Source organism: Odontesthes bonariensis, chromosome 21 (assembly GCF_027942865.1).
Source record: "Odontesthes bonariensis isolate fOdoBon6 chromosome 21, fOdoBon6.hap1, whole genome shotgun sequence".
NCBI lineage: Eukaryota > Metazoa > Chordata > Actinopteri > Atheriniformes > Atherinopsidae > Odontesthes > Odontesthes bonariensis.
In genome coordinates, this window is record NC_134526.1 from 6,968,302 (window position 1) to 6,995,554 (window position 27,253).

A 27,253-nucleotide genomic window follows, 5' to 3' on the forward strand; every position below is an offset into this window, starting at 1 on the left:
TGATCAAGTTTGCAGTAAGCATTAAGTGTGTGTTTTGTGTGTAACAAAGCCTGCATGAATGCATCTGCCATGAAACATAAAATCACAGTAATTCCAGGAAAGGTTGCGTGTCAAGAAAAGAAAAAAAAAATCTATAAATTTCTCAGTAAGCCATAATGTTTTCTGTCAAAGCCTCCTAAGGTAATAGGTGAAATACATCTCTGAATCTGCATCCATGTGTGGCTCCTCTTGTGTGTCTGTGGTAGTGTTTTTTGTTTTTGTGCTCCCGGTTTCTCGGTTTCAGCGGTTTCAGCGGTTTCAGCGGTCAGCGTTCATTTTCCGTAGCTTTGCTGGTAGATTGTCCTCCGGCCTCCCTCCAGCTGAGAGGAGAGGGCTGTGCATTGGGAGTGGGGCGGGCGTCAGTGAGGGCGGCGGGCTGTGTTGGTACAGGTCTCCGGTGGACTGGGTCATGGGCTCAAAGCCCACCTTAAGGGACTTGAGTTGCAGCCGAGTCTGCGCCCCTGGGCTGGGTGAGGAGCTGAGGCGCTGCAGCTTCAGAGGGAGGTCCCCCGTGCTGCAGGCCTTCTCCGAGTGCTGAGAGCTGAGCATGAGCACCTTCCTCTGTAGGTCCTCCTTTCCGGATGAACTCATTCTCTGCAGCTTGCTCGGCAGTCGACCTCCGGCCCCTCCCTGACGGCGCCTTTCCTCTGAAGTGTTGATGCAATCCACAGAAAACACGCGGTCACGCCGAGCACCGTGGCTCTCAGTCAGTGTGGGGGTGGGAGTGGATAAAGGGGAGGGCAATGAATTCTTCTCTTCATGCTCTTTGACGCTGTACGGTGGTGTCGGAACTTCAAATGTGCTGTGAAACTGAGAGTAGTCTACCCTGAAAAAGCCTTCTTCCAGGGACATCACAGGCAGGAAACGATGGCCCCATAAAACCTCATCCTCGGTGTATGACGTCCGTGCCTGGCATGTCATGCCTAAAAGAGAATGACAGCTGAGTAAATATCTTAGGAACCGCCACAAAATAGGATTCAAAGTGAACAATTATTGGCTGATAAGAAGGAATGAGAGAGGGCAAGCAGCATTCCCTTCTATTATCTTCTTCCTCTCTCCTTTATTACTTTCGAGGGGAGCTTCATCCTACTTGCTGAGTGATCATCTAGTTCAATTTAGTCACCAACTGGAAATTTGAACACTTCTTGAAAGCATTTCCTGGTTAATTTGCGAAACCACAAAGCTTCTCTGACCTATTATCACAGCTTTAAGTCTTCCGACTTTCGGGATGTCTAATCTACTGTAACAGAAAAAGAAACTCACATGATTTAAAGGGACGCGAGCATCTTGAGCACATTTGTTCCACTTGATATCCACTCTTGTAAAATAATTTTCTTAAAATCTGTAAGTTCTTACAATGTCCTTCATGATCGATAAGCTCTTTGTCCATATTTTTGCTGAACCAGTGGCTCAGAGTTTCTCTGCAAAACGCCACTGTTTCCTAAAAAGTAGGAGTCTGATTGCATGCCTCCGAGGGATATGTGCAGTGTTATGTCATAGCCCAATGCTATTCCAAGCTCACTAATCATCTTCATCGAGCGAAAACCTTCAACAGTCCAACAGCAACTCAAAGGTAATTTTTACCCCCGTTTAGCCTAAAGGCTTCCCGTTAATTACAGCCGTGAGTGCAGGATAATTTTCCAGCTCTCTCCTCTTCTTCAACCAGGAAAATGTCTGTATTTCTGACTGTGGATGCAGAAACTAACAGGAATAAGTGAAGTAGAGGCTTGTGGGTTTATAGCCTGGCAGAAATTTCAGGCATCATATACATCTGGTTAATGTTCACTGCGTCCTGTGAAAAATAAAAGCCCTCAGCAAAACAAACTACTGACAGAAAGCAACAGGATGTCCCTAGAAAAGACTTGCTGTTGTCTGCACTGGCACAGTTTACTGAGTTCATTATAACAATCTGCCTTTTCAGGTAAACGCCTTCCTGAGTCAGACCACTGTAATTAACTGAGAATGAAAAAAAGGGCTCATTTATAGAGAGATGTTTGTCATCTGCATAGTAGTGACACTAATTTATAGATGGGACTATGATGTCACAACTTTAAAAAGTAAGTGGTCTGAGGTCTGTTCTGAATGGTATACGAAGATGAAGGCATTATCTCATCAAGCATCCTGTCATCCTTCTTTTTCAGTCCTTGGAGTTCTTGGAATGGACTACAAAGCGTTATTAATGGGTTAGAGAGTCAATGGATTATCATGAAGCTGGACCCTTTTGAGGTGTGTCAATTGACTCACAGAAAATTCCTTTGAATCATGTATTACACTCCATTAGGAGAGAGTGGGCATTGTAAAGTCTGTTAAGTGGTTTCTCTTTAATTCTGTGTGTCCAAGACATTTTGGGGCTGCAGCCTTTTAGATGTGAACATCAATCAATTGGGCTGTCACGAAACTAGAATTTCAAACTCAATGCTAATATCCAGGAAAGAATATGATACTTCCAATACTAATAAATCATTTTCAATAAAGTATTTGGTCATAACAAGGCCATGCTAAATGAATAAAGTGGTAGTTTACAAGAAAAACAAAAATGATTAAGACCGTATGGTTTGTGCGGAGAAGTGGATGTGTTAATTTGTGGATCTCAGTCTAACTGCAGTAAAACACTCAGAGAGGGGCCCAAATTTGAAGGCTCTGTTGGCAACAAACTGTAACAGACCTTCTTATCCGACTCAGGGGAAGCTGGGGCCTATCCCAGCTGTAATTGGGTTAGGGGCAGGGTACACCCTGGACAGGTCGCCAGTCCATCACAGGGCCACAAGACGGATGGAGATGCATTCATGGGAGAAATACATCCACACAGAAAGGCCCCAGCCGGAATTGGAACCAGCAACCCTCTCACTGTGAGGCGATGGTGCTAACCACCACCATTCCCTGATCTCAAGGTCCAGGTTAAGGCCTGGAATTTGAGTAAACCATTGCAACATCTCAATTCTTCTGATTTTCAGACACTCTGTTGTAGATTTGCTGTTTTGTTTTGTTCTGTTGCATGAATCAATTTCAGCCGAGCTCCAGCTGCCAGACAGATGGCCTCACATTGGAGTCTCGAATCCTTTGGTATACAGAAGAGTTCACGATGTACTTAGCGACTGCAGGATGTCCAGCAAAATAAGCCCAGACCATCAGCCCTCCACCACCGTGCTTGACAGTTGGTATGAGGTGTTTACGCTGATATGCTGTGTTTGGTTTTCTGCAAACGTGCTGCTGTGCATTATGACCAAACATCTCCACTTTGGTCTCATCTGCCTAAAGAATATAGTCCCAGAAGTCACAAACTGATGCCTGCAGAGTCTTTTGATTTTTTTCAGTCTCTCTGAGCATTACTTTCTGACCTTGGGGCGAACTTGCTGGGACGTTCATTCCTGGGAAAATTGGTGACTGTTTTGAATGTTTTCCACTTGTATATAATAATATTTCTCACTGTAGTGGCCTTAAAATCACGTGCATTTGATTGGCTCCACCTGGCTGTTATGCAATCAATCCACTCCAGAGAATTAATTAATTGAATGGAGTGTAATGTCTTGATAGTTTGGTTTGACCAGCATCTGATTAAAAAAATGGTACTTATCATAGAGAATAATCAACAAGTAAAACTAATTTTACTTTCATTTTACCTAAAATAAACAGGGATTTCTATTTATCTTAACAGGACAGAGTTATTCAGTGCATCCATTAAATCAGAGATGAACAGCAGTCATTATGAGAACACTGAATGGTAATAAAAGCATATCAGATTTAAACGTTTCAATTTTTTTGTCAGAGAGCTTCTTCTGCTTTTTTTCTGTGCTAATTCTTCTGTATTTTCCCCCCTTACTAAAAAATTGGATAAAATGAGTGAAATGATCTATTAATCGGCTCATTTTTACAGACACACCTACAGAGATGAAGAAGAAAGCCGGAGTTGCCAAATTAAGTTAAAGGCCATTCCCTATAATCCCCATAATCTCTTACTGCACCCATATTATGTGTGCATCTCCATGTGTTCTTGTTGATGTCTCTCTGTTTGTGTTTGTTTTAGGAATAGGCACCCTGGGTATGTTTCACACAGATTCTGGTTATGAATCAGACTGGAATCAAGCGAGTTTCTGATTTCAGTTTGTCTCGTTGAGTCAGGACTGAACTGATAAGAAAAATAACCCTGCAAAGGATTTCATTGTCAGTTTTTATATCTTAAAAGCTTTAAATTCTGTTTAGTTTACAGCAGATATCTTTAGGACTTGAGCTACAGTTGAATAGTTTTGGAACCTCTGTGTGGTAATCCTTTTAGTCTGATTGAGATTAGTGGAGGATGAATGAATGAGCTGCACTGCTGTGTCAGTGTAGCGATGGGGTAAATATGTAGTATGTTAGTGTAAGGCTGACAGGATGTTCCCTCCTCTGCTCCTCAAACTTCTAGTTGCACCGAGATTAATCGTATAACAAGCAGAGCACAGGCTGAGCTGCCTGCCTCTCTGCTTCCCCGCAGATCCATCCCTCCTGCTCTGAGCCCATTAAGCTCTTTGCTTTCTCCTGAAACAGTGGCAACGTATGAGTTATGGAGAATGGATAAGAGGCGTTGCTGACAACAAAGAAAGGAGATGGATTTGTTTGCATTTGACTTCAGGGAAGAATCATTCCGTTAAACATGCAACAGGCAGAGCAGTGTTGCTGCCGAGGGTTCTCCAGCAGGGCTGTCTGTAGTTACTGGGCTGCACATTAACCTCTGCTCGAAGCTGTCATGAAGAAAATGCAGCAGAACTTCGACTAAAACCTCAGCTCATTCATCACGGTGACATGCATCTACGACTGCAGGCTTTTATTATGCATGGAGTGGGCATAAACTGATTTGGCAGGAATGAAATAGTCCTCGTAATTCAATAAGAGAATCATTCACGTGTGTTGTTCTCCATTCAAATATGCAAAACTGGGAATGTGGGAAAATTAGATTTCACAGAGTCTATTATGAGTGTTAGACAGCAAAGTTATGTGCACCCACGTTAACAATTGCATTTTGACTTGGAGTAAAATTGGAATTGGGATGAAAACAAAGAGCCGCAAAGGTGCGATAGAAAAAGATTTCTTACCAGTGGTCTCCACGATGCCCTCGAGGATAACGACGATCTCAAACTGTTCGTTCTTGAGGGAGCGCTGCGACAAGTCAAAAAAGGGGCTTTTGGGGTTAATTTCATGGCAAATGGTAAGAGGGGACACCAAGAAGAGCTGGTCTGCACCCGTCCCAAAACCAACATCCAGCTCACACTGATCCAGAGGCAGGAACTCACCCTCGGGCGTCTGACGAGACTGGACGAAGAGAGCGAGAAAGAAGTGAAAGGCAGAAACAGAAGGAAGAGCCGATGAAAAGAGGAGGGAAGCATTAAAGAGGATATTAGACACATGTTATCACAAAATAATAGTTCTGCTTTCATCTGACTCAGTTCAGCTCCTAAATACAGCAACAGAAGTGTTAAGATCTTAAATTAAAACACATATATATATGTCATTACGAGTGCAAATGACACACGTTGAGTCTTAAAATGTGGAGGAGCAACATGAAAAATGCACTTTAAAGGACGACATCACAGGAACATCAGAACAAACCTCCAGTTTACTGAAATGTAGACAACTTAAATGTTTAAATATCCAAATCAGGTTTTATTTTATCAAAACATGCAGTGATTTGCATACATTTCCAGAAAAGAAATGTAAATAGAATAAGAATAAGGGAATAAGGGACTTTGAAGGGATTTTGGATTCTTCCTTTTTATTTGCTCCATAAGAAAAGTAATCACATAAAATAACCAACGACAGTTAATTAAAGGGATAGAACAGACATGTTGAATACATGTGGAGGAGGAAATCAGAATATATATCAGAATAAATTGTATACAGTTTTTTATTGGAAACTTTTTAAGAAATTTATACATAAATATGCAAATGAAGTTATCTTACATACATGTTCAAGAGCCAAAGGCAGGTTAAATCAACACATAAATGTGTGTATTTATTTTTTTTTTTATCACTCAACTGAAAGAATTGTATGTTTTGAAAGCACAAAAAGCTCAATATATGATAAAAAATGGTTTTCCCAGCCATGGTTTGCAGTCTCACAGTAGAACTACTCTAGATAATTGGCAGAAAACAGCTCATCTTGCATCGTTTCATTGTTGCTGTTATGGAGAGATCACTCTATAATCAGTATATTACTTCTCTTGTTTCAAGAGCTTTAAATAGAAGAGTGTTCCTGAGCCTGGGAAGATGTTTTTTTAATATATGAAGTGATATTATAATAGAATATGTCAGTCTTAATACTTCATTCCACCTCTCCGTCAGTCTGAAAAGGCAAAGATGTGCTGATCTTAGTAAGCCTTTAAAAACTTGGTGCTCCATGCATCTCTTTAAGAATGTGTGGGCGGACGCATGAGACCGCTGTGTTTAGACGGGTATTTGCCCACAGAGTGTTAACTGGTGCAGAAGCATTTAATTGTCCAGATGATGTTAAGAGTCCTGGATGTATTTTCTTCTTGTTTCCTGTTGGATTCTGTCTAATTACAATCACTCAATAAGCAGTCTGTTTTGTCTTTAATAGTTACCTGTAATATGTAATGCAATAGCCATCCACCCACACCTTTTCTGTCCTCTTTACCCCCCAACTGATCGAGGCAGATAGCCACCCTCCCTGGTTCTGGTTCTGGTTCTGCTGGACGTTTCTTCCTCCCGTTGCCTCATGCACCCTCAGACCGGAGGACAAAATTGAAGCAATGTTTCGATCCAATCTGTTTCCTTAGCGAGACAACTCTTTTTTTTCTTTAAATTTGGCATTGTATGAATAGGACTTATATGGATTTTATTATATGGATTTTTTAAGTGCCTCGAGATGATGATGATTATTGTGATTTGGCGCTAAATAAATAAAACTGAATTGAATTATTAGCATGCTAGCACACTTCTGTCTTCAATCTCAACTAAAGGTGTTGCAATAGACCCACTGCCATGAAAATTGTGATCGGACCGATATATCGATATTGTGTCGATAATCCACACTGATAATATCGATTTGATCTCAGCGGAGAAAATCAAGATATTCTTTTAGTAGTTGAGTCACAAATAAAGAAGGAAATTTCGTGAATGCTTTTGGCCAGGATGACCATATCTTGACAGCTCTATTCTCTATTAGACGTGCAAAGTTTGGTGATGTGATCTCTCTTGCATGATTGTATCATCATATATCTGACCACAGACTGCCTTCATTTGTACCAGCGTCTCCTTGTTTCCTTCAGTCTTTGGCCTGTGTTCAATCCTGCTATAATTTTTTGTATTTTTTGATGATTTCTTGTCTTTTTTTCTTTCTTTTGTATGGAAATGATATATCAGTTGGACACTTATATGTATCTGTTCCTAGATTATATGGTGCCCTTTCTTGTTTCTTTGTTAACTTGAGTTTTATTTAATTACTCTTTCATTATCTAAATCTGCTTTTCTGAACTAAAACCTGACAAAATGCGGTCAAACACACAGTTGCCCTCATGGCACACATGCTCACACACGTCATATCATGTTGTCTGCTCATCCCGAGTTTGGCTGACCAGTTATTGCTCACAGTTCAACTCACAAAGCTGCCGAAAGATAACGCCAACCAGATCTCTGTCGCACACCTGTAAAGTTTCCACTGATGTGATGCTATCATGTTGACATAAGTGTCCAGAGAGACAAACACACTGCCCAGCGTGCTCAAAACCACGTGTGCTAGTTTCTGCTACAAAGGATAGACCACACACACACACACACACACACACATACACACTCAATGAAAACGATCACAGTTCATAAAGAACAGTGTACATTTCACTTCTTCCTCATATTAAAAACTAAAGCTTCTTCATAACCGCAGCTCCCAGTCAGATCCCAGTTGCATCCCGACTTTGTCAGGGATATTATTCTGCAGTTTATCCATCTGAGACACAAACTTTGAATGAGGTGTGAGCAAACTGTCATCTCAGCTTGGGAATTGTTCACATGTCGGGCTCTCAATACTGTTTAGCATCATTCCTCCGTGAGGGTTATCACGTGCTAGCTTAAGGAAATTGTACATTTCACTTTATGTCTTTGTCTCTCCAGATTAAGAAGATGGATGACTGTATGCAAATACTGACAGGCAAGGCTCCAGAGACAGGCCCCGTTGGCACGCTGCTACACTCCTCCGTGCACAAAGATTCGCAGATAATTGAGCTCATCGGCTGTTTTTTTGTGTTTTGGTAATCTGACATGCTGTCCTAACATAGATTTTTCTCCAGGAACTCTGACACCTGCAGACAGGGGTTGTTCTTATTAATTTTCTGCATTTTGGGGGGAAATGGTGAATAAGAAGCAGCAGATCTTACGTTTGTGTGTAAAAAATGATTGCTTGCTAGCCGAGGAGGGAGAATTTCAATGGTTTGAATGGTGCTCGTGGATAAAGACAGGTGATAGATAGAATTGATTACACCTTAAGTGTTCTGATCTCCCTATTTAACTCCTCTCCGTGGTCTGCCAGGTCACCATCAATCAGTATCCTCTGAAGAGAAAAGGGTGGAGGACTTTGTAGGCTGTCAAATGGACTGACGAGCCAGTCGAATCACACTGGCTTTCAGCTGCCAGATACCCTCAGCCTGAGCAGTACATTTAATAAGAATGAACCAGTCGTAACATTTCAAGATGGGGAGCACTGAATTGGTGAATTAAATGCCGAGTTGAATTAACTGGACCGAACAATTGGCATCAATCTGATCTCACAGAAGTACATGAAATAACACGTGTGGAAGTTATGTACCAGCACCACGATAACTGCAACAGTGGGAAGTAAGTTAGCAGCTTTGTTCTGGTGGTTTTCTTATAGGCTATAGATCCAATCTGTGTTTGATCAGGCAAAAAATGACTTGGTTCATATTAGGAAAATATATAGTTTGGATAGCCCAATGTTACCAGTGTTGAAACATTGTACCAGCACTTGTTAGGTTGGGCAGCATTTTCTTGTTACTTTTGGTGGTAGTTTTCACATATTAAGTCCCTAAAGCACTTAATGTGGTCAAATTGTGACACCAACCTGCATAGAATGGGCTGTGCCATCATTTAACCTTTATTTACCTGGAAAAATGTAACTCTTTGAGATTTAAAAATCTCTTCTGGTCAAGACGGGAAGCAGCTCGATCAGCTTGATTTAATATACATACACGGTATGTTTGTGTTGAATTGATAAACTACAGAAACAAGAAGAAGCATGAATCAAAATAAAAGCACCTAAAACTATCAGAGGAAGTCATCATCAGTTTTGCAGGTCAAACTACGAACAGCTTCTTTGAATTTGTGTAGATAAAGCAGCTCCCTCAGATCCAGCTGGCTCCGCTGCTGATTCCAAACAACCGGAGCAGCATATTAAAATGCTAATTTTCCCATTTTAGTGTGGGCTTCAGGGATGGTGAAAAGGATCTTGGGGAACGAGGACGGGCTGCATGGCCTTTCTGTGTGACGTTTGCATCTCCTCTTTGAACATGCCTGGGTCTCTCTTCCTGGACTCCGGCTTCCAAAAACATACATGTTGGGTTAACTGTTGATTCTAAGCTGACTGCAGGGGTGAATATGAGCATTTGTGGTCTCATTGGTCTCTGTATTGGCCCTGCGATGGACTGGGATGGGACTGTGATGGGACTGTGATGTAGCTGGGCAGCACCCCTGTGACCTTAAATAGGTTCAAGTGGGTAATTAAAATCGATGGATGGAAATGATGTAGGCCAGGAGCTAGGGTGGAAGCCTTGAGCCTAAACCTAACCAAAGTGAAAGCAAAGATGAGCCGAGACAACAAGGTTTTCACACGGGACTCACAACAATTTCGAGCCGCAGCTTTCAGGACGAAACGAAGAGGAAAGAAAACAGCATTTTCCGGAGGACTGCAACCATTATGCCCAAACAGTTTGACATGTTGCAGGAACTTTTGCGCTCAAGGACAAACGTCGCCACAGCTTGTGCATCTCTTCACCAAAACCAAAAGCCACCTTGAGGTATATTAGCTGATTTTATTAATAAACAGTTATTTGACACCCTGGGAAAGAGAAGAACCTGAAACTTCGCTCTGCTCCGTCATTTACGGATTAGTTTAGGAAAGTTTTGGTCCACAACGAGTTGTAAAAACACAAGAAACATTGCATCTCTTCTCCTTCAAACTTGGAGCAAATCAAAAACAAAACCGGTAATTGTAGCCAACAGTTAAATCTTTTTCTTTTTCCTTTGGAACGTGGAAAACAGATTTAATTGTAGCTCATGTTAGCAACCTGTTAACTAGACAAACTAAAATCACTATAATTCTCTAGTTTATGTCCTAATTAAACAGAGTTGACAACACTTTGTGCTGTGCAATGACAACAAGAGACGGAAATGATCTGCCAGCGATTGGACATGCTGCCGTTTTTCAGCTTTATCCACCCCAGGGAGAATATGTCTGAAAAGATTTGTATTTTCTTTCTGTCTATTTTTTTGGGGGTGTGTGAAAATCTCCACCGAGACCGAACAGAAGGCCACAATAAAAGATGTGTTTCAGGTTTGATTCACATCTTTGGCTGTAGAACTGACAGGAACACGAGGGAAAAGACACTAATGGGACATCTGCTCTCACACATAATTGAGTCTTGAGCCACAAGAAAAACACGGCTCATCTCTGTTTTCTTTGACTAATTGTTGTTCACACTTCAACTCACAAAGCAGACAACATTTTAGGTATCATGTTTTTTTCTAACACAGCTTTATGTTGCAACTAAACACTTTCACACGGTTACTTCTCTCCATACAAGGCGCACTTCTTCACTAAGGTCGGGCTGCACCAGGCAGCGTTGGGGCCCCATTTCTCAGTGCCTCGAGATTATTTATTAGTCACCTTTTCAGATGCAGCGGTGTGTAATAACGCACTGATAGTAAGAGTAGAGCCTTGCATAGCTCCAGAATTAAAAATGAGGCAACGCCAAACACTGCCAGTAAAGTGCTTTGTGTGCTCACATGCATGTTTATTTCCACCTTACAACCAATCTAAGGCTTTTATCCTGCGTGGCAGAGATGGACAGATATTGTTTTGCCTTACTCAGGAACAATCAAGATGAATTTTTAGTCTTTGTGAGTTTAAATGTTGACCGTAAAGGATCATGCAAGCCTACTGGGTTTTTGAGCAGGTACGTAGGAGGAAATATCTGAAGGCAAGAGAAAATTGAACTCCCGCACACTCTCCTTTTACTTTCAAAATACTTTGTTGAAAATACAATGTTTAATCCTTTCTCCATCAGAGGGGAAAACTTGTATTTCCAATAGAGTTAAATTCATACAAAAAAACAGCATTTGGATGAGTCTGAAAGAACTTTTACCGAGGAGTTTGTGTGCTCGTGTATTTCTAAGTGTGTACACTACAACCTTTGTAGAATTCTACCAACAGGAGGTGAACATGAGCAGCCAAGACTTTGAAGGTTTTCTAGCTCCGAGGTTCACTAATCAATGCCAGCAGGGCATCAAGGCCTCTCTCTGCAGCGCTCCTCAACCTGATCATAGAACTGAAGGCAATCAGTTCTAGTTTTAGCGAACGTGTCGTCATCATTGCAACCTTCCACGATGATGTACATTGAAAATATTGAGAAAAATCCTTTTTTTCGCACTGTCTCTCAAGCCCTTTGAGCACCTTCTATCAATTCTACCCTCATCCCATCTCCAGTGTAAAACCAAATCTATCATTTCTGCTCGGATGTTCCACCAAGATGCCCTCCGAGGCCATCATGGACGCTCAGCAAAGCTCTGTGTCGCCATGCTTTCTGCCTCCTGTCACCCAGCAATCATCCATTACAGCACAGAAAGTCTCTGGTGTTCCACAAAACCATTTAAACATGTGATTGTTGTTTTCACATCACTTGTAGAAATCTATTTTGTATTTCTTCTTTTATGTGTCAAATACCCACAGAAATTCAGTTTATGGCCATGTGTGGAAAAAGAACCACCTCAAACCCTCATTAAGAGACAGCGGATATTGGATATTTTTACCAGGATGCTGCATATTATGTTGTTCTTCTTGCAAACGACTCTATGTGCAAAATGTCACCTCCGTCAACTCTCCAATGCTGACCAGCTGAGCGGCAGATTTCCACCTGGCTCTGCGAAGTGTCTGCACAGTTTGAGATAAAAACCCAGCCAAAAAGCTCTCCCTGGTTTCCTGGACATCAGCTGAGGGAAAGGGGAAACCAGAACTCTGCACGCAGGCGTGGGCAGATGGCCACAGGCCCACTTCAAACCAAAGGTCAATGGGTCTGTGAATTGCTATCAGAGTGGTGAAAGACTGGTGTTTTTATCCCACACAGCAGAGTACTTCTGTCTGCATTATCCACGCATTACGAGTGAGGTATGGTGGTTATTTTGGTTGACATACAGAGTAATGACAGGCTTGTCGCGACATAAAGGGCACCGTTTGTCCTCTCTCCCTCCAGCACAGGACCAAATCTGTATAAAACAAGAGGATGGTTACATATATTAACCCTTTCTTGCTGAAAAAAGTGGAGTCTTCTCTTAACTTCCTTGGAGTTCTTGCTTGAGTCTTAGCTGTTCTCACTGAGGACCCTTACAGTGCTGTCTCTGTCTCTGGTTTTAATGACCCAAATGTCCTCGAGACGTTGTGTTCTGACGTGTTCAAACGGTGAGAAAACATGCGCACATTAATTCAAACCCAGTCCAGTGCACATGTAACTTACTGGCAGGGATATCTTTTATCTTTAAATGTTTATCGTAACGCTCTGAATATCTTTTACAAATGATTTATTAGTCCAAATCTAACGTATTACAGTTCTTATGACCACGGAGGCAGGTCCTCTTCTAGTTTGTCTTCCATCGCAGGAACTGCAGCAAATTGTGCTTTTGTTTGGTCGGCTTTCCAGATGGAGAACCGAAAGGTTTAACAAATTGAGTGAGGAGCAAATCAAAGTCTGATAAGACAGTTGGGATGTACCTATGAAGCTAAACACCGGACACCAGAGAAGATGCCATTCACCGAACATGTCACCATGAGAAGTTCGTTCAGTGTTGAGCAAATGTTTGATGCTGTTTCGATAGTAGCAGGAGATGGAGCAACGCTGATAAACTGCAGTTAATGTTATTCAGAGTGGAGGAAAAGCTGATCATTGTGGTGTCCTGAATCTTTTTAATAACAACTTTAATGAGCTGAAACAAAAGAAAAATATGTGTAGATGCAGTTTATTTTGAGAATGGACCAACAGCGGGAAATACCTGCCGAGTCAGAGCTGAGTGTGCAAGTGACGTGCTCGACATGTCAGACAACCGATGCCCTGAGTTAGAGAGGTTGGGGAGTTCAGACTGAATCAGTATTTCATTAAGCATCCAAAGCTTTTAACTCATATCTGCACAGGTGAAGAAGAACTGGACCAACAGTTTTGGTTCCACTGGTTTTACCAGACATCGTACTCAGGTAGACAATTTAACTGCAGTCAGCTCGGAGTTCAAATCATACATATAAAGCTAAGGCTTCAGATCCTACTCAGTTTTTTTTTGTTTGGATTCATGGGAAAGAATTTAAGCGATACATATTCACATAGTTATAGACACAAAACGTTTCTATATCATTTATCTGCCTGTAAAGTCTGAGCATCTTATAATATAGCGTGACTGAATGAGGGCTGCAGTTCAACAGCACCACCAACATCTCTGCACAGGGACTGCACTGCAGGAATTAAGCTTATAATATCATTTAAATGTGATGTGTAATTAAAGATTATTGCCTCTTTAACAGTGCCTTTATTTCCACTGTGACTCACCTGATTTTCTTCTTGTCTTTTTTTGTTTTTATTACATACATTTCTGTGGTTTGTACTCAGGCAGAGCCGCTGTGTTGGTAAGAGAATCTTTGAAGCGAAAGAACACGGTTAGACCAAAAAGCCCTGGAGCAAAAACAAAAAAAAATGTACTAAGGAGCACACAGTGGAAGCTGTATTTATTGTCCTCCACACAGAGGAAGAGGATAAAAATGTTGTGGGGTTGGCAGAAAGGTTTTGAAGTCTTTTTAGTCCAGAACAAAAGATAAAACAGTGTTGGCTCTTGTGTATAAAAATGCAGATTGTTATTATTTTCTCCTTTGCAAATCCACATTATTCGGGCACTGGTTGCCCCTGCTTTGAAAAATATCCTCTCAGTTTGAACACAGATCAGCTTGCCCCTGATCTACAGATGCCATGTGGCTTTAAAAAAAAAAATCACACAGCCATAAACAGCTGGAGAGTTTTATATTGACTTTCTTGCATGAGAGTCGAGGGAAATACAGTCCGTACAGTTGTGTGATTATACTTTGTGGCTCTGGGACGGTTCACCTCCTCCACGGCTCGGTCCTCCCCGCCTCCCTCTCTGCCTGCATGCATCATTAAGCCGACCAACACTGTGCTCGATGTGGCGGCGCGGAGGAGAACACCGACATAAACAAGCTCCAAGCACCTCACTAATGCTGTTTGTCTTCTTTATTGCCCATTTTGCTCACTGAACATGGATGTGGCTGACCTGAGCTCTATTATGGTAATTAAAAGAGGAGTCAGTGGAGCCTGCTTCTGTTTGTGGTCAGTTGTGTGCATTGCTGCTTGTTTTCAGAGTGTGAGGTTCATTAGCTGAGCTCACTCCAAAACTCTGCTGAACTCTTCATTAGCGATAAGGACACAAACCCCCATCTGTATCACCTTTAATTGTGGTGCTTTTGGGTCCATATTTCATATCTCCGGCTAGAGACTGTATCATTGAAGTGCCTTGAGATGACATTTGTTTTGATTTGGCGCTATATATGTACATAAACTGAATTGAATTGAATTGAAATTTGAGGAAAATAATACTTTTTACACTGATCATCATAAATAAGGCTTTAAAGTTCCCAGATTCTGTTTTACCCTCTGACCACTGAACTCAACTTTCTTCCCAAAGTGCTGCATCTCTCTGTCACATCTTCTTTTCTGATACAATCCTTTCTGTCACATGTGAGGAGGATGCTGGAAACAGTCGATCATCCACTCTGCAGCGCTCCCAACAAAGAGCAGCACATCCTTTGCTGTCTTCTCTAAGTGCTTTGAGGTGTGCCTACCTGGCTGCAGCTCAGCTCCACCATCCCGCAGCTGGGGATTATGGTAATGACACCTTAAGACTGCGTTGTTAAACAAGGTGTATATGTGTAGCAGGACCTGCTTACACTGAAGCTGGGGATAAAAAAAAGGTAATTTTAACCTTTGATATGCAATTTGGAGCCGTTTCTTTTCCCCTTCGCGCTCAGATGAGAAAGTGAAGAGAATAAAAGACTCTTCAGAGATACGAGCTGTCAGTCAAGAGTGCAGCCATACAGCAAAGAAAGAAAAAGCTTCTTTTTTTAGTTTTCATAAGCTTCAGTGATTTTGCGCGAGCTGACAGCGTGCCACACTCCAGAGAAAAATGCCTACAAGTCACAAGAAGTGAACTTTGTTCAATTAAGATGTGTAATCAGTGTAATGATTCCGGTGCATTACTTTATTGGTTCAAGAAGATTAGGTTTCACCCACATTCTGCTCCCACGCGTCAGTGCTTCACTCAGTTTTATGGAGTTGCGATCATCTGGTGTTTCTTACCTTTATGACCTTGCACCTGATCTGCGCGGACACCATGTGGCTGTTACGCAGGTTGCCCACGCGGAACATGAGGCACAGTTTGCCGTCTCGTTGAGAAATCACCGCGTCCTGGCTGAACATGAGCGTCTCTGCGCGTTTCTTAGGCTGGGACATTTTTATGAACATGCAGCCGATGAGGAACGCGTCCACTATGGAGCCCAGCAGCGACTGGAACAAGAAGAGGATGATGCCCTCCGGACACTTCTCTGTAATGTACCGGTAGCCGTAACCGATGGTGGCTTCGGTCTCAATGAAGAAGAGGAACGCAGAGGGGAAGTTGTAAACATTTGCTACGCAGGGGGTGTAGGACGAGTCGTGGCCGTGATTTATGTCCCCCCTGATGTAGGCAATGATCCACCACATCGATGCCATGACCAGCCACGCGATGGTGTACGTCAGGATGAAGATGAGTAGGTTCCAACGCCACTTCAGGTCCACCAAAGTGGTGAACAGGTCAGAGAGGTACCTGCTGGTCTCCCCGCCGAGGTTTCCGTGCTGCACGTTACAGCGACCGTTCTTCTCAACGAAACGTTGGCGTTTCTTCTTGACCGGAGCAGAAAAAGTACTGGCCCGATTTGTGTTAACCACCTGGTAGTCTTCTCCAAATTTTCTACGAAGTGCCGCCATTTCAGCTTTGCCGGAGTGACCGAAGCAATGCTCGCAGTTTAATCCATGTTGTGTTTGTTTTAGCCTCAAAAAGACTGGTTATCTGCAGTGCGTAAAACGCGCCATGGTCACTTCAGCGCGCGCTGCCAATCCTCTTAGTAATACAGAAAGAAAAATCGCGTTTCTGTGCTTTTAATGCGCAGCTGATCACCTTTTGTTTAAAAACAATCTTCACTGATCCTACCAGTTATTTCACCAGGCATCAGAGGACCTCTGGCTGCGGCCGTGCGCTCCGCTCAGCCTCCGCTCAGTGGCGCGAAGGAGCCGTCTACCATTCACAGCTTCTGGTGGGATGTTGAAGATAAAGAGGGGAGTGTGAGTGTGTGAGAGAGATGTGGAGAGAGGGAGGGAAAGGGGCAGGGAGAGAGGAGGAGAGTTACACAAGAGGAGGCAGAGAGGTGGGCAGTTGCCTCTCCATTTGTGTGTAGTCCAGCTGGTCAATTAGATCAGCGTGGGGTTTAATTCCGTATTAATTAGTGAGTTGACTCATTTATCATCAATTATCCCTGAGAGCCAACTCTGTATTTACACCGTTGTTCTGTGTGATAAACAGCTCTGAGAATCTCACGCATGAAAAGTAATGTTGTTGAAGGTTCTTTGTTCTTGTAAGTTAGACTGTGCCATCTACTGGATGGACAACCCATGTGCACATCTGATGGAGTCATTGGTGTGATACAGAGTGGAGCTTATTTACTACAGGTAATCTCTCTGCTTTTATTAAAGAAAAAATATATATCTGTTCCACTTTTCTAAGCCGTTGTGTAATAAATGACTGAAATAAGCTCATTTTAAAGTCGAACATTTACATAAAATTCAATTTTCTAGACTATTACTTTGATTAGATCTATTTTTACCGCTTCCCATCCAAAGCATCTCCCCCTGTTTCTTTGACATTAAATCAGTGTTTCTGCTCTTTCCTCTGAAGTGTTTCTATTGATTAAGTGTGTAGTGAAGGATTTCCTGGGCTACTTTTCTCATAAAAGGGATGACTCACCCTTGGACCTGATTCACCCTCATTTTAATCAGACTACACATACAAACCTGCACTGCATGTAGGTGCTGTTATTGTTAATTGATGTTTAATAACCCTTCACACTGGAAGCATAAAGACTGATCTCCTTTCACCTCTCAAGTGTTCGTCTTTGTTCAGTCTTTTAATCTGTGTTGAGACCCAGAAGGAGTGTTTCTGATATGATGCGCTCTGAAAAGCAATGTCAGAGTCGTAGCATGACATCAGTTAAGTGCTCTTAGGATGCTATTCACTATTTTAATCTCTTCATTAAAATAAGATCCTCTCTCCTCATAGATACGATCATAATAATGCTTCTTGTTTGGTTAAGAAGACTCTCATAAAGAAAGGTGTTTTAACTGATCAAATCAAATCAAATTTATTTATATAGCACATTTCATGTACAAAACAATTCAAAGTGCTTCACATAAAATAAAAGCATTGCAGCAGGGAGTGTAAGAAGCATTAAAAATACATAAAAGAATATAAAGAGAAACAAATGAAATAATTTAAATGAATTTAAAAACAAGCAACAGTCCAGATAAATTAAAAGATTGGGAGTTTTACTCACTTTAACACTTGTTTAACTTGTCAGGAGCCCCTTTGCATCAGCACCCAATGCTTTTATCATCACTTTTTGATGCAACTACTCTACAGCTGCATATGGAAGTTATTCTGCGACAGTGAAGCGGCAGCTGCCGCGGCAGTAAGCTGCGACAGGAAAACGTCACTCAATAGGACTCACTTATCGTCTATCAACACAAACTGTGTAAGGAGGTTGGTTTAGAGGATTAACACCTGACTCTCAAACATAAAAGTTATGTTTGAGTCCAGCCTTGAGAGTATTGTTTCACCAGTGTTGGGTTTTTTTTTATTCCGGTACTACCGTGAGAAACCTTGAAGTTATTTTTGACCAGGACGTGTCCTTTGAATCTCACATGAAAACAAGTTTGACCTAAAATAGGAATGTCCTGTCTGAGAGGGATGCAGAAAAACAGGTCCATGCATTTGTTACTTTAAGATTGGGCTGCTGGATTTCTTTTATATTTGGGTTTTCCCACAAATTTACTGAAAAGCTTCCAGCTGATCCAACGTTATGGAGAGAGAGTTGTGATGAGAAGCAGCAGGAGGGATTGTTTTTCTCCAGTTTTAGCTTCTCTTCATTGGCTTCCTGTTACTAAGCTGCTGCTGCTACCTGTCACCTGTCATGTGACGATTTGCAAGTGAGAACAGGTTCACTGGAAAAAATGCCCCTCCAAAAATAAGTTAAAAAAACAGCAAATAAAAGACGTTTTTGCTTGAAATAAGCAAAAAAATCTGCCAATGGAACTAGTGAAAATCGGCTTGTCAAAATTTCTTGAAATAAAATGTGATATTTAGGACTTTTGAGATAAAAGTGATCTTTAAATTAGCTTAAAAACCTCTTCAAATGAAAAAAAAAGCTTGTTTCATGTGAAATATGACTCAAAACAAGATGTTTGGTGACTTTTTCACTTAACAAGATATTCAAGATGTGTTGTATTAAAATAAGTCCCTATATCTTGCTGAAATGGTACTTGTCTTATATCAAGCGTAATGAGATACTCAATGAGACAAATATACTTGGTAAGATTTAGATTTTTTCCAGTGTTGTAGATAGATCGATCTACAACAGTTTGAAGGGCTCCAAGTTCGGTTTCACTTACAGTTTCAGCTCAGTTTGTTTTCACTCTGCTGTTCTAATGAAACGTGCTGCTTTTCTTAGATCGCGCACTGCACCTTTAAGACCGCATTTACATTATTGTCTTCACATGACCAGCTTTTTTCAAGATGTTTTGTGGTGGTTTGTCAGGATATATTTCTGTTCATCAGCCTAATTTCTCAACCTCAGGACATAAAAGTTGCATCAGATGATCATTTCATCCCGTATCAGAGTCAGTGAAAAATGATGCTGCCTTATGAAGCACCGACAAAAAGCCCAGTCCGCACATTCTTCTTTAATACTGTCGCCTTTTATGGTTTCTTTCATCTGGTGTGACGGATGTTTGCCCTTCTCCGGGTCCTTTTGTCATTTCACTTTCTTCTTAGCAGCCTTTCTTTTGACTCTGTGCAAATGTGTGACTCAAATATTCAGGCTTCATGTTCATCACATCGCACATTTCTGGTAAGTTGAGTTCGTCATGTCTGCATGTTAAAGTAAGGAGCAGTGGTAGAACCTACAAGAAGTTGCATAAAAAAGGGGAAAAACGGGTGAAATAATCAGATGTACATATTCCATATGATAAAGACAGATTCATCTAGACATGTTTCACCTTTCAGGTACTAAAACTCAAACCTGAGCAGCTAATAAACTCACATCATGCAGCAGATTGCTGTTCAAAATGTAATTATCTCGTGTAACATTGAAATCAAAGGGCAAAATGACGGATCTGTATTACAGATAACTGAATGCTGAGGAAGTAAATGTTTCCACGAGTCACAGAAGCTGCATTTTGACTGTTAATTATCAGAATGTGTTCAAACAGATTTCAGAGAAAGAAGAATAAACATCCCGTTCACTCCCACTGCTGCTGGTGGTAGTTAGTCACAGGTTTTCAGCTTTAAAGCAATGCAGTCCACCCAATCTCTGAGCCTTTTAAGACAAGTCAAAGTTGGGTTCCTGTAAATGACCAGGCTGAATCAGAAGGGTTCTAATAATTGTTTTCTAATAACTGATGAGGAATATCTCCACAGAGGGAGCTCGTATACAACTGTGATACCCCTGACTATCGAGGATTAGGGTGTAGGCGGCCAGGATTGCCATCTGTTGTGTGTATAGTCATTAGGCTTTCCCAAGCAGAGCAATCCAAATCGGCACAACACAGGATATTGCCAAACCTTCTGGCTCTCAGCTGTGCCGTTTTCTTGGATTTCTGAATCAGACGAGGAAGGAATATCAACATTCACAGCTAAATGATATGTGCTGTTTGTGTGAGGCGGGGATAGTTGCAGGGCAGGAGGGAGAGGCGACAAACAATGAATCATTAATGAGAAGTTAGTGTTGATAACAATCTGTGTAACATGAAACAGTTGGACTGTTTTTCCAAACTGGTGTTAGTACCCCTCAGTCGAGTGTTACAGAGGACTATGCGAGGCCTCAATGTCTCAGAAGTCCCAAAGATTCAGCTCATTCAGAAAGCTGAGCCAGACACTGATGTTTCCTAACAACAGCTAAGACCGGCGTTAAAGATGCACGGCGTGACTCTGAAAAACACCACACAGGATGTCCTCTCTCTGTTAGCGGGGCTCGCTGTAGAAACACCTGGTTAGCTTAGCATGGTTAGCTTAGCATGGGACAAGGCGCTGCAACAGGAAGAAACAGCTAGCTTGTGGATCCTCTAGGTTTGAAACCTTAAAACTTAAGTTTTTTATTATACTCAACAGAACCACCTGGGCTTTTTTGACTGTTGTTGTTCAAACTGTCCAGTATTTTTGATCAATGAATGTTCTGACTGAAAATCCTCCTTTTCTTAAAGGAGATATTAGTTGTGCTATTCACAACTATGCTTTATCTAAGTCGTGTTTTATGGTTATATAACTTTTTATTCATGCAACTCTTGATTAAACTGGGTTGTCTTTCCTCTGACACCACTTACAAGTGTATAAAAAAAAACATGTGAAATATCTATTAAAAAATAAAAACATCCGGTTTATTAAACCATGGCATGCTGGATGCTCCCTCCCTGAGCTTTACAATACCATTCAAGCTTAGAGGCTGCTCAGTTTGCTGATTATTCTGAGTGTTGTCTGAATAAAGAAGCCCAACAGAAGCAAGAATAAGGACAGATTCATGTTTTCCTCTGTGTATTTGAAATCAGAGCTGACACATACATGCTTCAAACGCTATGAAATGATGGGAGTTTCACAAAAAAAGAGTAAATCTGTTTAAAAAAAATGGAATTTAATGAGGAAATATGTAGCAAAAGAGTACATGTGAAGATATAACAGGAAATAAATAAAATAAATGTTTTTTAAACATTATATAATATTATACTGTTGTCTTTGCTTTTTCTATTTTTTTATTGTGTTTTCTATAGCTTTAGTTAGTCTTATAGCTTTTGTTTTACACTTTCTTTTATTTCTGAGGGTTCTTTTTCCTCCTAATTTTACTTTTACATTAATTATATTTCTACATATCCCTTTGTAGATATCCCCAATAATCCCTCTTTATATTTCCTCATTCATTCTCCTTTTCCTTTTCAGTTTTTTTCTTGTTGTGGGACTCTCATCAATCCATAAAACACAGAATCTGACCGGCCAACAGGTCAACAACATGGCCTCCTCTTGGCAGTCAAGGTATGATGGCATCGCTAAAAGCAATATTCTCTGTTTTCAACACAGAAAGGTGGAGAAATATTCACAGATGACTGTCAGTGTATTGTTTAAAGTCTGGAACAAGACACCGCAGTTCTAGGCTGCTTTAAAAAGAGTTTGAATGGCTGCTATCGCTAATCGTGAGAACACAGCAGGAACCTTCTGGGCACAAAAGAAAAGATAATCTAATTAATCGGTGGATTATGTATTTGAAACTTGATCCATATTTTCAGATTCAGATTACTGATTTCCAACCAACCCTTATTTCATCACCACTATACATATGTAAACACTTCAGGATGAGAGTTTTCAAAGGTTCCCTGTGAGAGCCATCATCAAAAATACACTCTCTGAGCTTTTTGCATTACTTTACTGTCTGCATCTAAATTATTCTCTGTTATCTGAATTAATTGGTTCATTAGCAAATGCAATTAGGAGTGGGGGGTGCAAGGTCTGACTCTGATGTGCTCTTAGATGTGTACTCAGTCATCAGTTCATCCAGGAGATCTAAGAGCTTTTCCTCTAAAAACATCTGTTCTGATTCTCTGAACGGCTGATCTGAGACTCACTCTGTTATACAAACAGCCGGCCCAGACATTCAAACCTTTGCGGAGCTTTATTCTCAAGGCTTTTCATCGTTAATTATTACAAAGCACATTGGACACGTCTGTAGTAAATATTGTAACTACTTTAACTTTTACTGCCATCATTTTATGATTTACAGAACTGTGTAAAAGTCTTGAGCCGTCTCTCATTTCCTTGTACAGGTGAATTGTTGTGAAAACAGGAAAAAGGTGCAGAAATTTAAACATAAATGTAAATATAAATGTATAAATAAGACCAAAAACAGAGTTTGTTCAGTTCTAAGCAGCTTTAAAGTGAACATCTGCTCTGAGCTCCTTTATTCTCCAGCACAGCCTGAACCCTCTCAGACGAGCTTTCTGTCCTTTCTTTAAGGAGTCTTCAGGAATAGTTCTCCAGGCTTCTTGAAGGACATCCCAAAGCTCTTCTTTGGATGTGGGCTGCCTTTTGTTCCGTTCTCTGCCAACATGATCCCACACTGCTTCAGTTATGTTGATAAAATTCCTTCTGTTGTCGGCAGAGTTCCGGTGTAAAACTTCTCCGAGTTATTACGGAATGAAGCTGCAGTTTCCTTCAGTCTCTTTCTCGCTTTTTGAATCCAACTTCAGCTGCAGAACTCCTTTAAAGGTGCCTCCAGCTGTTCTTAAACAGTCTAAAGCGCTGAAAATAATAACACAGCCTGAAACCTTTACAGAAATGTGGGGAGGATTCATCCCTCCATCAGACCTGCTGCCACTGATTTTCAGCCCACTTCTTGTGTCCTTTGGCCCAGCTCAGCCTTTTCTCCCTGTTTCCCTTCCTTAAGAACGGCTTCCTGACAGCCACCCTTCCATGGAGCCCATTTCTGATGAGGCTTGGGCCAACAGCAGATGGATCAGCTGAAGGTCCAGATGCATCTCTCAGCTCCTGTGTCAGGTCTTTGCTGGATGTTTTCCTCTTTCTTAAGGACATCACTTTCAGATCCTGTTCATCTGCTGTAGATAGTTCTTTAGGCCTGACACTTCTTCTTCTGTCCTCCACTTGTCCAGTTTCCTCAAATGTTTTAAGGACGCACTGCACCCCATGCTGAGATGTCCTGAAGTTTTCAGCTAACAGCTCTTTGCTTTATAAAAGGAAAGAAGAAGATCCTATAATTTATTTCAGCTGCAGCTTTCAAATAGAGGCTCGATTATTTTCATCCACACTGGAAAAAATCAATGTCTTACCAAGTATATTTGTCTCATTTCTATTCAAAATATCTCATTACACTTAATATAAGACACAACTGCCTAACAAGTACTATTTCAGCCAGATATAGGGACTTGTTTGAAGACGATACATCTGGAATATCTTGTTAAATGAAAAAGTCTTGAAAACAAATTGTTTTGAGTCGGATTTCATATGAAACAAGCTTTTTTTTTTTTACATTTGAAGAGGTTTTTAAGCTAATTTCAAGATCACTTTTATCTCAAAAGTCCTAAATATCACATCTTTTTTCAAGAAATCTTGACAATCCGATTTTCACTAATTCCATTGGCAGATTTATTTTGCTTATTTCAAGCAAAAACGTCTTGTATTTGTTGTTTTTCTTACTTATTTTTGGAGGGGCAGTCGTATAAACCTACATCCATCAAAATAAAAATGACAACTGTGAGCAGTGTGTGACAACATTTCTTTATTTTCCTTTATAATTACCAACCTTAACAATGATTAAGTAGTTTATGCTGTGTTCTATCATAACGTGTAATACATCTTCAGTGAAACGATGTGATAAGAACACATCAGACAAAGAGCTTTTTGTGGAAGATTATTTGAACAGCTGCAGACTCACATCACAGCTTAGCATGAGTGTAGTCGGATTGTCATTGCAGCAGGGTCATCGGTTCCTAAGTCCTTCTGAATTCCTCCGACCATCTTTCCTTAAACCCGTGATGTTTTCCAATAAGGAAAAGCTCTAAAGAAAAAAGACAACAGGATGTCCTTTTGGTCCTCCGTCACAACTGAAGCACAAACATTCACACAAGCAGATAAATGTTATGTTCATGCTCAGTGAGCACATACAGTTCACATAATTCTGGCAAATTAACACCGAATCAGGCTTAACTTATCCTTTGCTTCATGGCCAAACTCCTTTGTTTGATCAGAGAACCACTTTTCAAGCATCCATTTGTGTTAAAATGTTCATCAATCCAACAACCCTGGTGTCAGTGAGAATCTGAGTGTGTGTATGTGGGGGGGGGGGTGTATATAGCTTTTATGATGATGAATTACTCCTCTTTAGTGTTCCAGTGTTGAATATCTAAAGATAGATGGGCAGCAGATGCATAAAAACTTTAGCCCAACACTGATTAGTCTCAGTTCCACCAGTTTAATGAGTTGGTGAAACTAGGATAAATCAACTCTGGCCTAAAGTTTATGTGTGCTACCTTTCCACTTTTGGATGCTCAGTAATTGAATTCTCTGATTTTGGCTTCAGACCACAAAGACACTATTGTTGTGAGGACTTTAAATGATTTACTGCCATCATTTGGACTGTGTGAACTGTTTATTTACATGCAAGGAATGCATATTTAACAGCGGTTTGTGATTATGATGCACAGAAAGACTGTTGTAGATTTACAGCGTGCACTTTCATGTATTGCCAGATAACAGTTTTTGAAGTAATAGCTTTTACTTTGATAAAGTAAAAGCTCATAATGGGGGCATCTCTTTTCCCCTCTAAGTTTATATTTTGCATTCTGTTTGACAATCTGTGAAAACACAATTTTTTTATTCCCTGGCTTTTAACCCAGCATGAGACTCTGTTTCTGTTATTATTTTAATTGTTTTAATATTGTTATTGTTTATTATCGGTTTTACATTGTTCTTATGTTTTACGCCTTATACTTCATGTTGTTATTCATGTACAGCACTTTGTTTCAGCCACGGCTGTTTTTAAAGGGCTCTATAAATAAAGTTTATATAGGGTTTTCCCTCATTTTAAGCTGTCTGGGATCTTATTGAATAACTCAAATGAAGTAAAATATCTCGGTCATGTGCTGACAGACCGTCTATCGGATGATGTGGACATTTACCGTCAGGTTCGAATGTTATATGCTCAAGCTAATGTTCTAGTTCAGAAATTTGGATATTGCTCTGATGAAGTTAAACTGAACTTGTTTAGATCATTTTGTACCTCACTGTATACGGCACACTTATGGTGCAATTATAAAAAAAGCCAGCCTTCAGAGATTGAAGGTGGCTTATAATGATGCATTAAGACTTTTGTTAAAGAAGCCCAGATGGAGCAGTTGCCAGTGAGCTGTTTGTGTCTGCGAATGTCAGCTCTTTGATGGCTGCTTTAAGGAAGCTTATGTATAAATTTATTTTCTGGCTAAATGAGTCTAATAATAGAATTATCCTACTGTTGACTAACATTAAATATAGCGCAGTAAGATATACTTCTGTATATTGGAAACATTGTTATGATTGCCTCCTAAAAGATTAGGAGTGTTTTTATTATTATCTTTATTTTTTTATGAATGTTCTTTTTATGTACTTTTATAATTGATTGTTTTTCTATAAGTTAAGTGACTTTATTCATACCCGAAGGTAGATTTGGTCCTCCGCTTTTAACCCATCCAGGTTGGCCCTGTTCACACACACGCACAGGGTCACACACTCAGAGACAGATGCCAACCTGGAGCGGTGGGCAGCCATGAAAGTGCTCGGGGAGCATGGGGGTACGGTGCCTTGCTCAAGGGCACCTCAGCCATGACAAGGAGGTGGACTGACACCCCTCCAGCTATCAGTTCCACCAAGCGAGAGTGGGAATCGAACCGCCAATTATTTATTATTTAATTATTATTTAATTTTATTATTTATTTTATTATTTATTATTTAGTTGTTTAAATAGTTATTGGACAACCGACTCTAACCACTGAGCCACAGCCGCCACTATGTGATCTGGACTACGAGTCTTTAATAAATCTATCTAATATAAACCTAGCAGAGCTCTTAGATCCAAGGACTCAGGTCAGCTGGTCCAGTCCACAGTCCAGACTAAACATGGAGAAGCAGCATTTAGCTGTTATGCTGCAAACAAGTGGAACAAACTGCCAGTGGAGATTAAACTTTCACCAAATGGAGACATTTTTAAATCCAGGTTAAAAACATTTCTGTTCTCATGTGTCTATGCATGAAATCTGCACGGTATCTTTGAATGTATCTGGACTGTTGCTTGTTTTTAAATTCATTTAAATGATTTTATTTGTTTCTCTTTATATTCTTTTATGTATTTTAATGCTTCTTCCACTCACTGCTCCAATGCTTTTATTTTATGTAAAGCACTTTGAACTGTTTTGTACATGAAATGTGCTATACAAATAAATTTGATTTTATTTTATTTGATATATTGTAAACATTGGTATGATTGCCTCCTAAAAGATTAGGAGTGTTTTATTATTATTTTTATGAATGTTCTTTTTATGTACTTTTAGAATTGACTGTTTTTCTATGTGATCTGGACTACGAGTCTTTAATAAATTTAATCTATCTATCTATCTATCTATCTATCTATCTATCTATCTATCTATCTATCTATCTATCTATCTATCTATCTATCTATCTATCTATCTATCTATCTATCTATCTAAAGTTGAGTTGAGTTGAGTTTAAAATCATGTCTTTGTTGAAAAAAACCCAACATTTTCAAGTTGTGGACACAGATCTTTTGTGATTATGTGTCTTTGCAACAAAAGCCTTAACCCTCCTGTTGTCTTGCGGGTCAAAAGTGACCCACTACCATGTTTAGCTGTAGAAAAAATACCTTAAACTATCTTTTTCCAACTTGAAATCTTATGACTTTTCCTAAAGGGACTTTAGAAAAAGTCATACTTTATTTATGTTTATGTTTCCATGTGGGCTGTACACCACTAGGGTACAAAGATTGTCTCATGGGTCATTTTTGACCCGTGAATTATAAAAACATTTAAACACCAGAAAAAAG

At 40.4% G+C, this 27,253-nt stretch overlaps 1 protein-coding gene across 1 annotated transcript; it reads right to left on the reverse strand.

Annotated features, from left to right (window-relative positions):
- Window positions 1-297: 297 nt before the first annotated feature.
- LOC142371203 (G protein-activated inward rectifier potassium channel 1-like) lies at window positions 298-16,672 on the reverse strand. The gene is made up of 3 exons (XM_075453816.1): window positions 15,660-16,672; window positions 5,109-5,325; window positions 298-962 (listed from the first exon to the last, which is right to left on the reverse strand). The coding sequence occupies exons 1-3, from the start codon at window positions 16,323-16,325 to the stop codon at window positions 298-300; spliced, it is 1,548 nt and encodes a 515-aa protein (XP_075309931.1). The 5' UTR covers window positions 16,326-16,672.
- Window positions 16,673-27,253: the final 10,581 nt, after the last annotated feature.

What these genes read in the sequence shown, in the direction of transcription:
- LOC142371203 (XM_075453816.1), bottom strand. Translation starts at nt 16,325, where the DNA reads ATGGCGGCACTTCGTAGAAAATTTGGAGAAGACTACCAGGTGGTTAAC. An exon ending in TCAGGTGCAAGGTCATAAAG is followed by an intron (nt 5,326 to 15,659) that starts GTAAGAAACACC and finishes CTCTTCGTCCAG; the next exon opens with TCTCGTCAGACGCCCGAGGG. An exon ending in GGGCATCGTGGAGACCACTG is followed by an intron (nt 963 to 5,108) that starts GTAAGAAATCTT and finishes ATTCTCTTTTAG; the next exon opens with GCATGACATGCCAGGCACGG.